The sequence below is a fragment of the Petromyzon marinus genome, unplaced genomic scaffold, assembly GCF_048934315.1.
Source record: "Petromyzon marinus isolate PM22_M1 ecotype Great Lakes invasive population unplaced genomic scaffold, UKy_Petmar_22M1.pri1.0 PM_G_Scaffold_72, whole genome shotgun sequence".
NCBI lineage: Eukaryota > Metazoa > Chordata > Hyperoartia > Petromyzontiformes > Petromyzontidae > Petromyzon > Petromyzon marinus.
The window spans coordinates 186,816-198,206 of record NW_027423027.1 but is presented as its reverse complement, the minus strand read 5'-3'; the positions used below and the strand labels follow the sequence as shown (position 1 = coordinate 198,206).

The 11,391-nt window shown below is 48.6% G+C and overlaps 1 protein-coding gene across 1 annotated transcript; it reads left to right on the top strand.

Annotated features, from left to right (window-relative positions):
- Nucleotides 1-1,649: 1,649 nt before the first annotated feature.
- On the top strand, nucleotides 1,650-11,184 carry LOC142920536 (E1A-binding protein p400-like). Its single transcript, XM_076062819.1, has 7 exons — nucleotides 1,650-1,700; nucleotides 3,033-3,206; nucleotides 3,809-3,862; nucleotides 4,247-4,383; nucleotides 5,863-5,919; nucleotides 6,603-6,687; nucleotides 11,170-11,184. The coding sequence occupies exons 1-7, from the start codon at nucleotides 1,650-1,652 to the stop codon at nucleotides 11,182-11,184; spliced, it is 573 nt and encodes a 190-aa protein (XP_075918934.1).
- The last annotated feature ends 207 nt before the right edge of the window (nucleotides 11,185-11,391 follow it).

Genomic DNA, 11,391 nt, shown 5'->3' with positions numbered 1-11,391 from the left:
GCCATGCGTGTGGAATTAGCCCTGTTTTTGCAAGAGCACCAACACTGCCATGCAGATTGCTTCAAAAATCCTGAGTTCATTCTCATTTTAGCGTACATGGCTGATATATTCGCAGCTCTCAATCATCTCAATCAGCAGATGCAGGGTGGTGGAGTCAATATCATGGAAGCGGAAGAACACCTGAAGGCTTTTTAAAAAAAGCTACCATTATGGAAACGACGAACAGAGAACAATAACTTCGCAAACTTCCCGCTTCTGGACGACTGTGCAAGTAAGATCGAAGATGTGTCTGGAATCGGAGATATTTCTGTATCCACGGAACTGAAGCAAACAATTGCCACGCACTTAGATGAGCTTGCAAAGTCTCTCGACGGATATTTCCCTACAAGAGAGTCATATCCAGCATGGGTGAGACAGCCGTTCACGTTTGCTGTTGAAGCAGCAGATGTCAATGATGAATTCCTCGACGAAATCATTGAAATTCAGCAGAGCCAGGTTCAACAGCAACTCTTCAGAACAACAACGCTCTCAACGTTTTGGTGTCGACAAATGAACAAGTATCCAGTTATTGCTAAGAAAGCCCTGGATTTTTTTATACCATTTGTTACAACATATCTTTGTGAGCAATCCTTTTCGAGGATGCTGGACATAAAAACGAAGAAAAGGAACAGACTTTGCTGTGAAAATGACATGAGAGTGGCACTTGCCAAGGTGAAGCCACGCATATCTGAACTGATCTCTCAAAGGCAACAGCAGAAGTCACATTGATTTCCAGGTATGTAATTTGTTGTGAGTTTATGCATTGTGTTGGTTTTATTCTTTGAACAAGTTAATGTTCATGCACAGCTCATTTTGTGTACCAGTAAAAAACATCTTTGTCTTGAATTTGAAAAAAATCACATTTTATTTTTCACTAAAGAGGGGTTCGGTGAATGCGCATATGAAACTGGTGGGGTTCGGTACCTCCAACAAGGTTAAGAACCACTGCACTACACTATACGCTGCTATACACCACAGTAATATAGGCTACACTACTATACAATACGCTATACACTGCACTATACACTACTAAACACTGCACTATACACTACTATACATCACTATACACTATAGTAATATACACTGCTATACACGACACTATACACTGCTATACAGAGTAATATAGGCTACACTACTATACACTACACTATACACTGCACTATACACTACTATACATCACTATACACTATAGGAATATACCTTGCTATACACTACACTATACGCTGCTATACACAGTAATATAGGCTACACTACTATACACTACACTATACACTACACACAATAATGTACACTACACTACCATACACCAATATACACCACTACTATACATCACTATACACTAGTAATATACACTACTATACACTACACTGCACTATACACTACTATACATCACTATACACTAGTAATATACACTGCTATACACTACACTATACCCTGCTATACACCACAGTAATATAGGCTACACTACTATACACTACACACAATACTGTATACTACACTACTATACACCACTATACACAATAGCATCAGGAAAACTCCTTTCATCAATCGACTGGCAAGTCTTTTTGAGGCCCTTGGAGCCGACCGCCCACCTATTGCGTTGACCCTCAATGCCGCCAAACATTCACAAACTCCTAAAAACCGTTCACTCGATGCTTTCGGTAAAGTCACGTAGAAGAGAAATAATAAAATAATAAAACAATAAAATTCTCACGACGTTTCGATTGCTAAACAAACATGCAATCATCAGCAGGTGTGAAATCCACAGCGAGAAGATTTTGAAAAAAAAAAGTGGCGTTTTTTTAATGATGATTGCAAATGTTGTGAGAATGATTTTTTTAAATATTTTTATTATTTTATTGTTTCCCTTCTACGTGGTGGTGACTTTACCGAGAGAACCAAGAATATGAATCCCTGCAGTCACGGAAGCTTTAAATCTACATTTAAATCCTAAAAACCGCTTGTATTACAACTTTAAAAAAGGAAACTGGCCACTTTTCACTTATGATTCAGAATAATTATTCACCGACAACATCAACCATAGCCACACATCCGCAAATAACTCTGAAAAGAATTTCAGAAACATCATCGCGACTACCACCAAGCACACCGTCGCTGGGGGGTTGCTGCAAGCAACACCTTCCCTGCCTCCCTAAACAAGCCTCAACGCTAATAAACCAACGGAACACGATTAGGACAAACAATCCTACATCACCACAAATCTCCCGGCCTTCAATATTGAAATCACAATGCTAATCAATCAAGCCAAAACAGGGAACGCTGGCACGAGTTTGTCGAATCTTTTGAACACCGCCAAAACTCATCAAAACTTTGGAAGACCATCAAAGCCTTAGACGGACACTCCAAACCGCCAATTGCACAACCACTTTCAACAACATATCCGATCTTGAAACTACTGGTACCAGTCATCGGCAAGTCCACTCAGCTCCACGTCCTCCTGTACCATGTCACTCCATCTCTTCTCTGGCCCGGGCCGCGCCCGTTTAGCCCCCTCTATCCGGCAGAACAAAAGCTGTTTAGGCATGCCGGACCACAGACACACACACACAAACTTACCCACTCACCCACCCACCCACTCACCCACCCACCCACTCACCCACCCACTCACCCACTCACCCACCCACTCACTCACCCACCCACTCACCCACCAACCCACTCACCCACCCAACTACTCATCCACCAACCCACTCACCCACTCACCCACTCACTCACCCACTCACCCACCCACCCACTCACTCACCCACTCACTCACCCACTCACCCACCAACCCACTCACCCAACTACTCACCCACCCACTCACCCACCCACCCACTCACCCACCAACCCACTCACTCACCCACCCACTCACTCACCCACCCACTCACTCACTCACCCACTCACCCACCCACTCACCCACCCACGCACTCACCCAACTACTCACCCACCCACCAACCCCCCCTCCCTCCGTGTCTCCTCACCAGGCGATCCAGCAGCTGCTGGAGCTGCCGCTGAACCTGGCCCTGGTGTCCCCGGCGCACACCCCCAACTGGGAGCTGGTGAGCGATGTGGTGAACGTGGTGAGCCGCGTCTACCGCTCACCCAAGCACTGCCGCTCGCGCTACGAGGCCGTTGTGGTGCCACGCGAGGAGGGCAAGCTGGGTGGCTGGGTGGGGGGGTGGGTGGGTAAGTGAGTGGGTGGCTGGGTGGGTGGGTAAGTGGGTTGGTGGGTGGGTGAATGGGTGAATGGGTGGCTGGGTGAGTGAGTGGGTGAGCTGACTATCACCATGGTGACAGTGGTGGTGGTGACGGTGATGGTGAGCTGTCACCGTGGTGACGGTGATGGTGGTGACGAGCTGACTGTCACCGTGGTGATGGTGATGGTGAGCTGACTGTTACCATGGTGACGGTGGTGGTGAGCTGACTGTCACCATAGTGATGGTGAGCTGACGGTGATGGTGAGCTGACTGTCACCATGGTGACGGTGATGGTGAGCTGACTGTCATCATGGTGACGGTGATGGTGAGCTGACTGTCACCATGGTGACGGTGATGGTGAGCTGACTGTCACCATGGTGACGGTGGTGGCGAGCTGACTGTCACCATGCTGATGGTGAGCTGACGGTGATGGTGAGCTGACTGTCACCATGGTGATGGTGAGCTGACGGTGATGGTGAGCTGACTGTCACCATGGTGGTGGTGAGCTCACCATCACCATGGTGACGGTGGTGGTGAGCTGCTGACCGTCTTCGTGCCTTCAATGTCTCCCCCAGCTCCTCTACGACTTCCACCCCAAGAAGAAGCAGAAGACCAAAGGCGTCTACAAGGTGAGTGGCTGGTGAGTGAGCCGCTGGTGAGTGGGTGAGCGGGTGGGTGAGTGGGCGAGCGGGTGGGTGAGCGGATGGGTGGGTGGGTGAGTGGGCAGGCGGGCAAGCGGGTGGGTGGGTGAGTGGGTGAGCGGGCGAGCGAGCCGCGGGTGAGCCGGTGAGTAGGCGAGTGAGCGGGTGAGCAGGTGAGCTAAGTGGGTCTCATGGTGATGGTGGTGGTGGTGATGATGATGGCGGCGATGATGATGGCTGTAGTGGGTCTCATGGTGGTGGTGATGATGATGGCGGCGATGATGATGGCTGTAGTGGGTCTCATGGTGGTGGTGATGATGATCATTTGACTGCTTCCCTCCCTCCCCCTCCCTCCCCTCCCTCCCCGCGTAGACGAAGAGCAGGCAGCCGCTGTGCACCAGCCAGATCTTCGCGCAGGACGAGCACACGGCTCAGACGGAGCTCTTCTCTGCCAAGTTTGAGCTGGCGCGGAGCAGCGCTGCCAAGCGCAGGATGTCACTCAAACCCGTGTGGGTGCCCGCACGCTCACCCACCCACTCACTCGCTCACCCACTCACTCACTCACCCACTCACTCACTCACCGACCCACTCACTCACCCACTCACTTACTCATCCACTCACTCACCCACCCACTCACTCACCCACTCACTCACCCACCCACTCACTCACTCACCCACTCACTTACTCACCCACTCACTCACCCACCCACCCACCCACTCACTCACCCACCCACTCACTCACCTGCCCACTCACTCACTCACCAACTCACCCGCCCACTCACCCACCCACTCACCTGCCCACTCACCCACCCACCCACTCACCCACTCACTCACCCACTCACCCACCCACCCACTCACTCACCCACTCACCCACCCACTCACTCACCCACCCACCCACTCACTCACTCACTCGCCCACCCACCCACACACTCACCCACTCACCCACCCACTCACTCACCCACTCACCCACCCACTCACTCACTCATCCACTCACTCACCCGCCCACTCACCCACCCACCCACTCACTCACCCATTCACTCGCCCACCCACCCACACACAAACTCTTCCACCCACTCGCCCACCCACCCACACACACACTCTTCCACCCACTCACCCACCCACTCACTCACCCACTCACTCGCCTACCCACCCACCCACTCACTCACCCACTCACTCACTCACCCACCCACTCACCTACCCACTCACCCACCCACCCACCCACTCACCCACCCACCCACTCACTCACCCACTCACCCACCCACCCACTCACTCACCCACTCACCCACCCACTCACCCACCCACCCACTCACTCACTCATCCACTCACTCACCCGCCCACTCACCCACTCACCCGCCCACCCACCCACACACACACTCTTCCACCCACTCACCCACCCACTCACTCACCCACTCACTCACCTACCCACCCACTCACTCACCCACTCACCCACTCACTCGCCCACTCACCCACTCACTCACCCACAAACTCACCCACCCACCCGCTCATCCACTCACTCACCCGCCCCCTCTGACGTCGCGTGTGCGTGCGTGCGCGTGCGTGTGTCTACGTGTGCGTGCGTGCGCGTGCGTGTGTCTACGTGTGTGCGTGTGTGTGTCTGCGTGCGTGCGTGCGTGTGTCTGTGCATGTCTGTGTATCTGCGTGCGTGTGTCTGTGCATGTGTGTGTGTCTGCGTGCGTGTGCGTGTGTGTCTGCGTGCGTGCGTGTGTGTCTGTGCATGTGTGTGTGTCTGCGTGCGTGTGTGTGTGTGTCTGTGCATGTGTGTGTGTCTGCGTGCGTGTGTCTGTGCATGTGTGTGTGTCTGCGTGCGTGTGCGTGTGTGTGTCTGTGCATGTGTGTGTGTCTGCGTGCGTGCGTGTGTGCGTCTGCGTGCGTGCGTGTGTGTGTCTGTGCGTGTGTGTGTGTGTCTGCGTGCGTGTGTGTGACTTTGTGTGTGTGTGACTGTGTGTGTGTGTGCTGCGCTCTTTTCAGGTTGGGGACAAATCTCTTCCAGAAGAATCCCAAGCACGTGTCGGTGCCGTCGGAGAGGTGAGCACCCCACACCGCTGATGGTGATGATGGTGATGGTGTTGATGGTGTTGATGATGGTGTTGATGATGGTGTTGATGGTGTTGATGATGGTGTTGATGGTGTTGATGATGGTGTTGATGGTGTTGATGATGGTGTTGATGGTGTTGATGATGGTGTTGATGGTGTTGATGATGGTGTTGATGGTGTTGTTTATGATGTTGATGTTGTTGATGGTGTTGTTGATGGTGTTGTTGATGGTTTTGATGTTGTTGATCGTGTTGATGGTGTTGATGCTATTGATAGTGTTGTTTATGGTGTTGATGGTGTTGATGGTGTTGATGATGGTGTTGATGGTGTTGTTTATGGTGTTGATGTTGTTGATGGTGTTGTTGATGGTTTTGATGTTGTTGATCGTGTTGATGGTGTTGATGCTATTGATAGTGTTGTTTATGGTGTTGATGGTGTTGATGGTGTTGATGATGGTGTTGATGGTGTTGTTTATGGTGTTGATGTTGTTGATGGTGTTGTTGATGGTGTTGTTGATGGTTTTGATGTTGTTGATCGTGTTGATGGTGTTGATGCTATTGATAGTGTTGTTTATGGTGTTGATGTTGTTGATGTTGTTGATGGTATTGATAGTGTTGTTGATGTTGTTGATGGTGTTTTTGATGTTGTTGTTGATGTTGTTGATGTTGTTGCAGCGGTATCAGCTACGAGACGCCGCTGTCACCTGTCCAGGTGGCAGCGCTCAGGGCGGAGAGAATCGCTAAGGAGAAGAAGCTGAGAGTGGGGGTGGGGGGGGAGAGTGGGGGGAGAGTGGGGGGAGGGTGGGGGGAGAGTGGGGGGAGAGTGGGGCGATGGTGGGTGACTAAGTGCGTGGGTGAGTGGTGGGTGAATGGGTGAACATGCAAACACACATGACTCTGATAATAACAATATGATGCATTGTCTTCAATAACAATGTAACTATTACACTAGGATGCATTGTCTTTAATAACAATGTAACTGTAACAATATGATGCATTGTCTTTAATAACAATGTAACTATAACACTAGGATACATTGTCTTCAATAACAATGTAACTATTACAATAGGTTACATTGTCTTCAATAACAATGTAACTATTACAATATGATGAATTGTCTTCAATAACAATGTAACTATAACAATATGATCCATTGTCTTCAATAACATTGTAACTATAACACTAGGATACATTGTCTTAAATAACAATGTAACTATAACAATATGATGAATTGTCTTCAATAACAATGTAACTATAACAATAGGATGCATTGCCTTTAATAACAATGTACAGTGAGGGATAAAAGTATTTGATCCCCTGCTGATTTTGTACGTTTGCCCACTGACAAAAAAATGGTCAGTCTATAATTTTAATGGTAGGTTTATTTGAACAGTGAGAGACAGAATAACAACAACAAAATCAAGAAAAAAAAGCATTTCAAAAATGTAATAAATGTATTTGCATTTTTATGAGGGAAATAAGTATTTGACCCCTCTGCAAAACATGACTTAGTACTTGGTGGCAAAACCCTTGTTGGCAATCACAGAGGTCAGATGTTTCTTGTAGTTGGCCACCAGATTTGCACACATCTCAGGCGGGATTTTGTGCCACTCCTCTTTGCAGATCTTCTCCAAGTCATTAAGGTTTCGAGGCTGACGTTTGGCAACTCGAACCTTCAGCTCCCTCCACAGATTTTCTATGGGATTAAGGTCTGGAGACTGGCTAGGCCACTCCAGGACCTTAATGTGCTTCTTCTTGAGCCACTCCTTTGTTGCCTTGGCCGTGTGTTTTGGGTCATTGTCATGCTGGAATACCCATCCACGACCCATTTTCAATGCCCTGGCTGAGGGAAGGAGGTTCTCACCCAAGATTTGACGGTACATGGCCCCGTCCATCGTTCCTTTGATACAGTGAAGTTGTTCTGTCCCCTTAGCAGAAAAACACCCCCAAAGCATAATGTTTCCACCTCCATGTTTGACGGTGGGGATGGTGTTCTTGGGGTCATAGGCAGCATTCCTCCTCCTCCAAACACGGCGAGTTGAGTTGATGCCAAAGAGCTCCATTTTGGTCTCATCTTACCACAACACTTTCACCCAGTTGTCCTCTGAATCATTCAGATGTTCATTGGCAAACTTCAGATGGTCATGTATATGTGCTTTCTTGAGCAGGGGGACTTTGCGGGCGATGCAGGATTTCCTTTACGGCGTAGTGTGTTACCAATTGTTTTCTTGGTGACTGTGGTCCCAGCTGCCTTGAGATCATTGACAAGATCCTCCCGTGTAGTTCTGGGCTGATTCCTCACCGTTCTCATGATCATTGCAACTCCACGAGGTGAGAACTTGCATGGAGCCCCAGGCCGAGGGAGATTGGCAGTTCTTTTGTGTTTCTTCCATTTGCGAATAATCGCACCAACTGTTGTCACCTTCTCACCAAGCTGCTTGGCAATGGTCTTGTAGCCCATTCCAGCCTTGTGTAGGTCTACAATCTTGTCCCTGACATCCTTGGAGAGCTCTTTGGTCTTGGCCATGGTGGAGAGTTTGGAATCTGATTGATTGATTGCTTCTGTGGACAGGTGTCTTTTATACAGGTAACAAGCTGAGATTAGGAGCACTCCCTTTAAGAGTGTGCTCCTAATCGCAGCTCGTTACCTGTATAAAAGACACCTGGGAGCCAAAAATGTTTCTAATTGAGAGGGGGTCAAATACTTATTTCCCTCATTAAAATGCAAATTAATTTATAACATTATTAACATGCGTTTTTCTGGATTTTTTTGTTGTTTTTCTGTCTCTCGCTGTTCAAATACACCTACCATTAAAATTGTAGACTGATAATTTATTTATCAGTGAGCAAACGTACAAAATCAGCAAGGAATCAAATACTTTTTTCCCTCACTGTACCTGTCACCGGATAAGTAAGAGTGAAATAAAATTACTTGGCTAAAAATCATTGCTAATCCCATTTTATAAGAATGCATTTTTCCTTGTGGGATGCTTTGGTCTCTAATTATATTCTACCAGGTTCAACGCGTTTTTCCAAGATGCATTTTTGTTCATAGGTTGCATTGAGCAATTCACACAGTTTTCCTGTGCAGCAGAAGTGTTATTTTTACATCACCATAATGATTTAGAAATACAATACTATGTTACTTGATGATGATGACGACGACAATGTTGATATGCAGTATTTACTTTTTTTAATAATATGAACAAACTGCCTTGTATTCCTGGTTCTTTCGGTAAAGTCACCACCGCGTAGAAGAGACACAACAAAAACAGGTCCCTGCAGGGTGGGCTGGTAGGAACATTGGAATTTTGCGCAATTTGATGACATTGTTACTCCCAAATGTTGGGTGCAATAAGACATATCAAGTCTCTGCGCTGTCTATTGCTGATTTTACACCCAACAGCACGAGATTTCACTTCGTTAAAGTATTGAAAGGGGACGGACGGACGGACACATTAATCTATTGCAGGCTGGTACACTCAGTTTACAACTTCGTTCCTACCAGTATAATAAAAATATAAAACAATACAATCCTCATGACGTTTCGACTGCAACACAAGCAATCATCATCAGGTGTGAAAACCACAGCAAGAAATTTTGAAAAAAGTGGCGGTTATTTTTAACGTTAGCACCACGGAGAGCGATTTGGCAGTGATTCAGATGGACGAGTCCATCTATGTTCGGAAAAGAGGAAGGGAGGAGACGAAAATAATGGATGCGGTCTGAAAGTCACCGTAAACGTTAAAAACAAACGCAACTTTTTTCAAATTTTCTTGCTGTGGTTTTCACACCTGATGATGATTGCTTGTGTTGCAGTCGAAACTTCGTGAGAATTTTATTGTTTTATATTTTTATTATTTTATTGCTTCCCTTCTACGTGGTGACTTTACCAAAAGAACCAAGAATATTAATCCCTGCAGTCACGAAAGCTTTAAATCAAAATGTAAACTGCCTTGTATTTGGTTTAACACGTGGTAGGCTTTCGTGACCAATATCATCCCATAATACAGATTTTTTTGCGTTAGATCGTGTCAATATATAAATGTTGTGTCGTTAAACCCGCCACCACCCGACACAGCCAATAAGTAAGGTTTGTCACGTGAACAGAACGTGCCAATTCGTTACTGGTACAGCACATCGGAGCGTTGGAGCGCACAATCACAACATTTACAATCTGAGTACGACGTTTCGCTAGTAATTATGTAGTGTTGTAAGGACGAGCAGACTTCATTAGGAGGCACACTCTGTTTATTGTATTATTTCCTTATACAACGCTTAACACACACAGAGGGATATTCGGTCCCCTCACCCGATACCCTAGGGAGGTACAGCCTCCGGACCTGGCGGGACTCACACGTCTACCGCTATCCTAGTCCTCCGGCTAGGACCTAGGGGAGGCTATCTGACCCACCGCTGGCCCGGTGGGTCCTGACCACTGGGTATGCCGAGCCTTAGCCCTTAGAAGGGCTGAAAGGCTGGTCCAGGGTCCTAGCTAGGCTTCAGCCCAGTCTTCTATCTTCGTGCAGGGAGAGAACTCCCCGAGGTCCGTTGGGTCACCCGTCTTATACCCCTTCGTGGCCAGGTAGAACCAATCATACATTCCCACGTGGAACCGTCTGATTGGTTCGCACCAAACCCTGGCCACGATCCGTTTCACCTCGACTGACCCCAACCGTTGTACCCAGGGGTAATGCTGCACTGCCCTGGTGGCAATGCAGGTTACGCAACAGCGTGTAGTTAACACCTCTACATCACCCCCTCCTTCGGAAGCTCCAGCCGTCCCGGCTGCAACAATGGGAAACTCCGAAATTACCAACGGTAGAATAATTGTGAGTGTGCCTCACGAACAACAAGAACAATACAACCCCTATAAATACCCCCCTTAACAACATAACGTATGTACAAGGCACTAGACATGCCAAAAAAAATTATAACTACCGGCGAGATTTCGCGCGCGTGTGTTTCGCGGGACCATCGTAGGGGATGGCAGGCTTTGTCGGCGGCACAAGGGAAGGAGGAGGATGAGCCAGAGCATCCGGTGGGCCTTTAGGCATCTCCACGGGGACACCCGCTGCTCCACGGTCCATTGAGGCCGAACATGGCCTGCATGGAGCCGTCACTCCCGCGTCATCTGCAGGAGGACTGACACGCCTGCGCTGTGGGTTAGGCACCAACGGGGCAACATCCGGCTCGTCGGACGCGTCGCGCACTCGGCCCCCGTGTCGTGCGTGTTGTGGAGGGATGCGTGGCGTGACGAAGGGTTTTAACTGAGAGGGGTGAACGCACCAGCGACGCTGTCCCCAGCTAATTTTAACAAATTGGGGACGCAGGACTTCCACTACCTCAACCGGGCCTCGCCATGGTCTGAGGAGTTTGGCCGACGTGGACACCGGCACCTGGGGGCAGTGGAGCCATGCCCTGTCTCCCGGTGCCCACCGATGCGTGTACGTCCGGGGGTCAC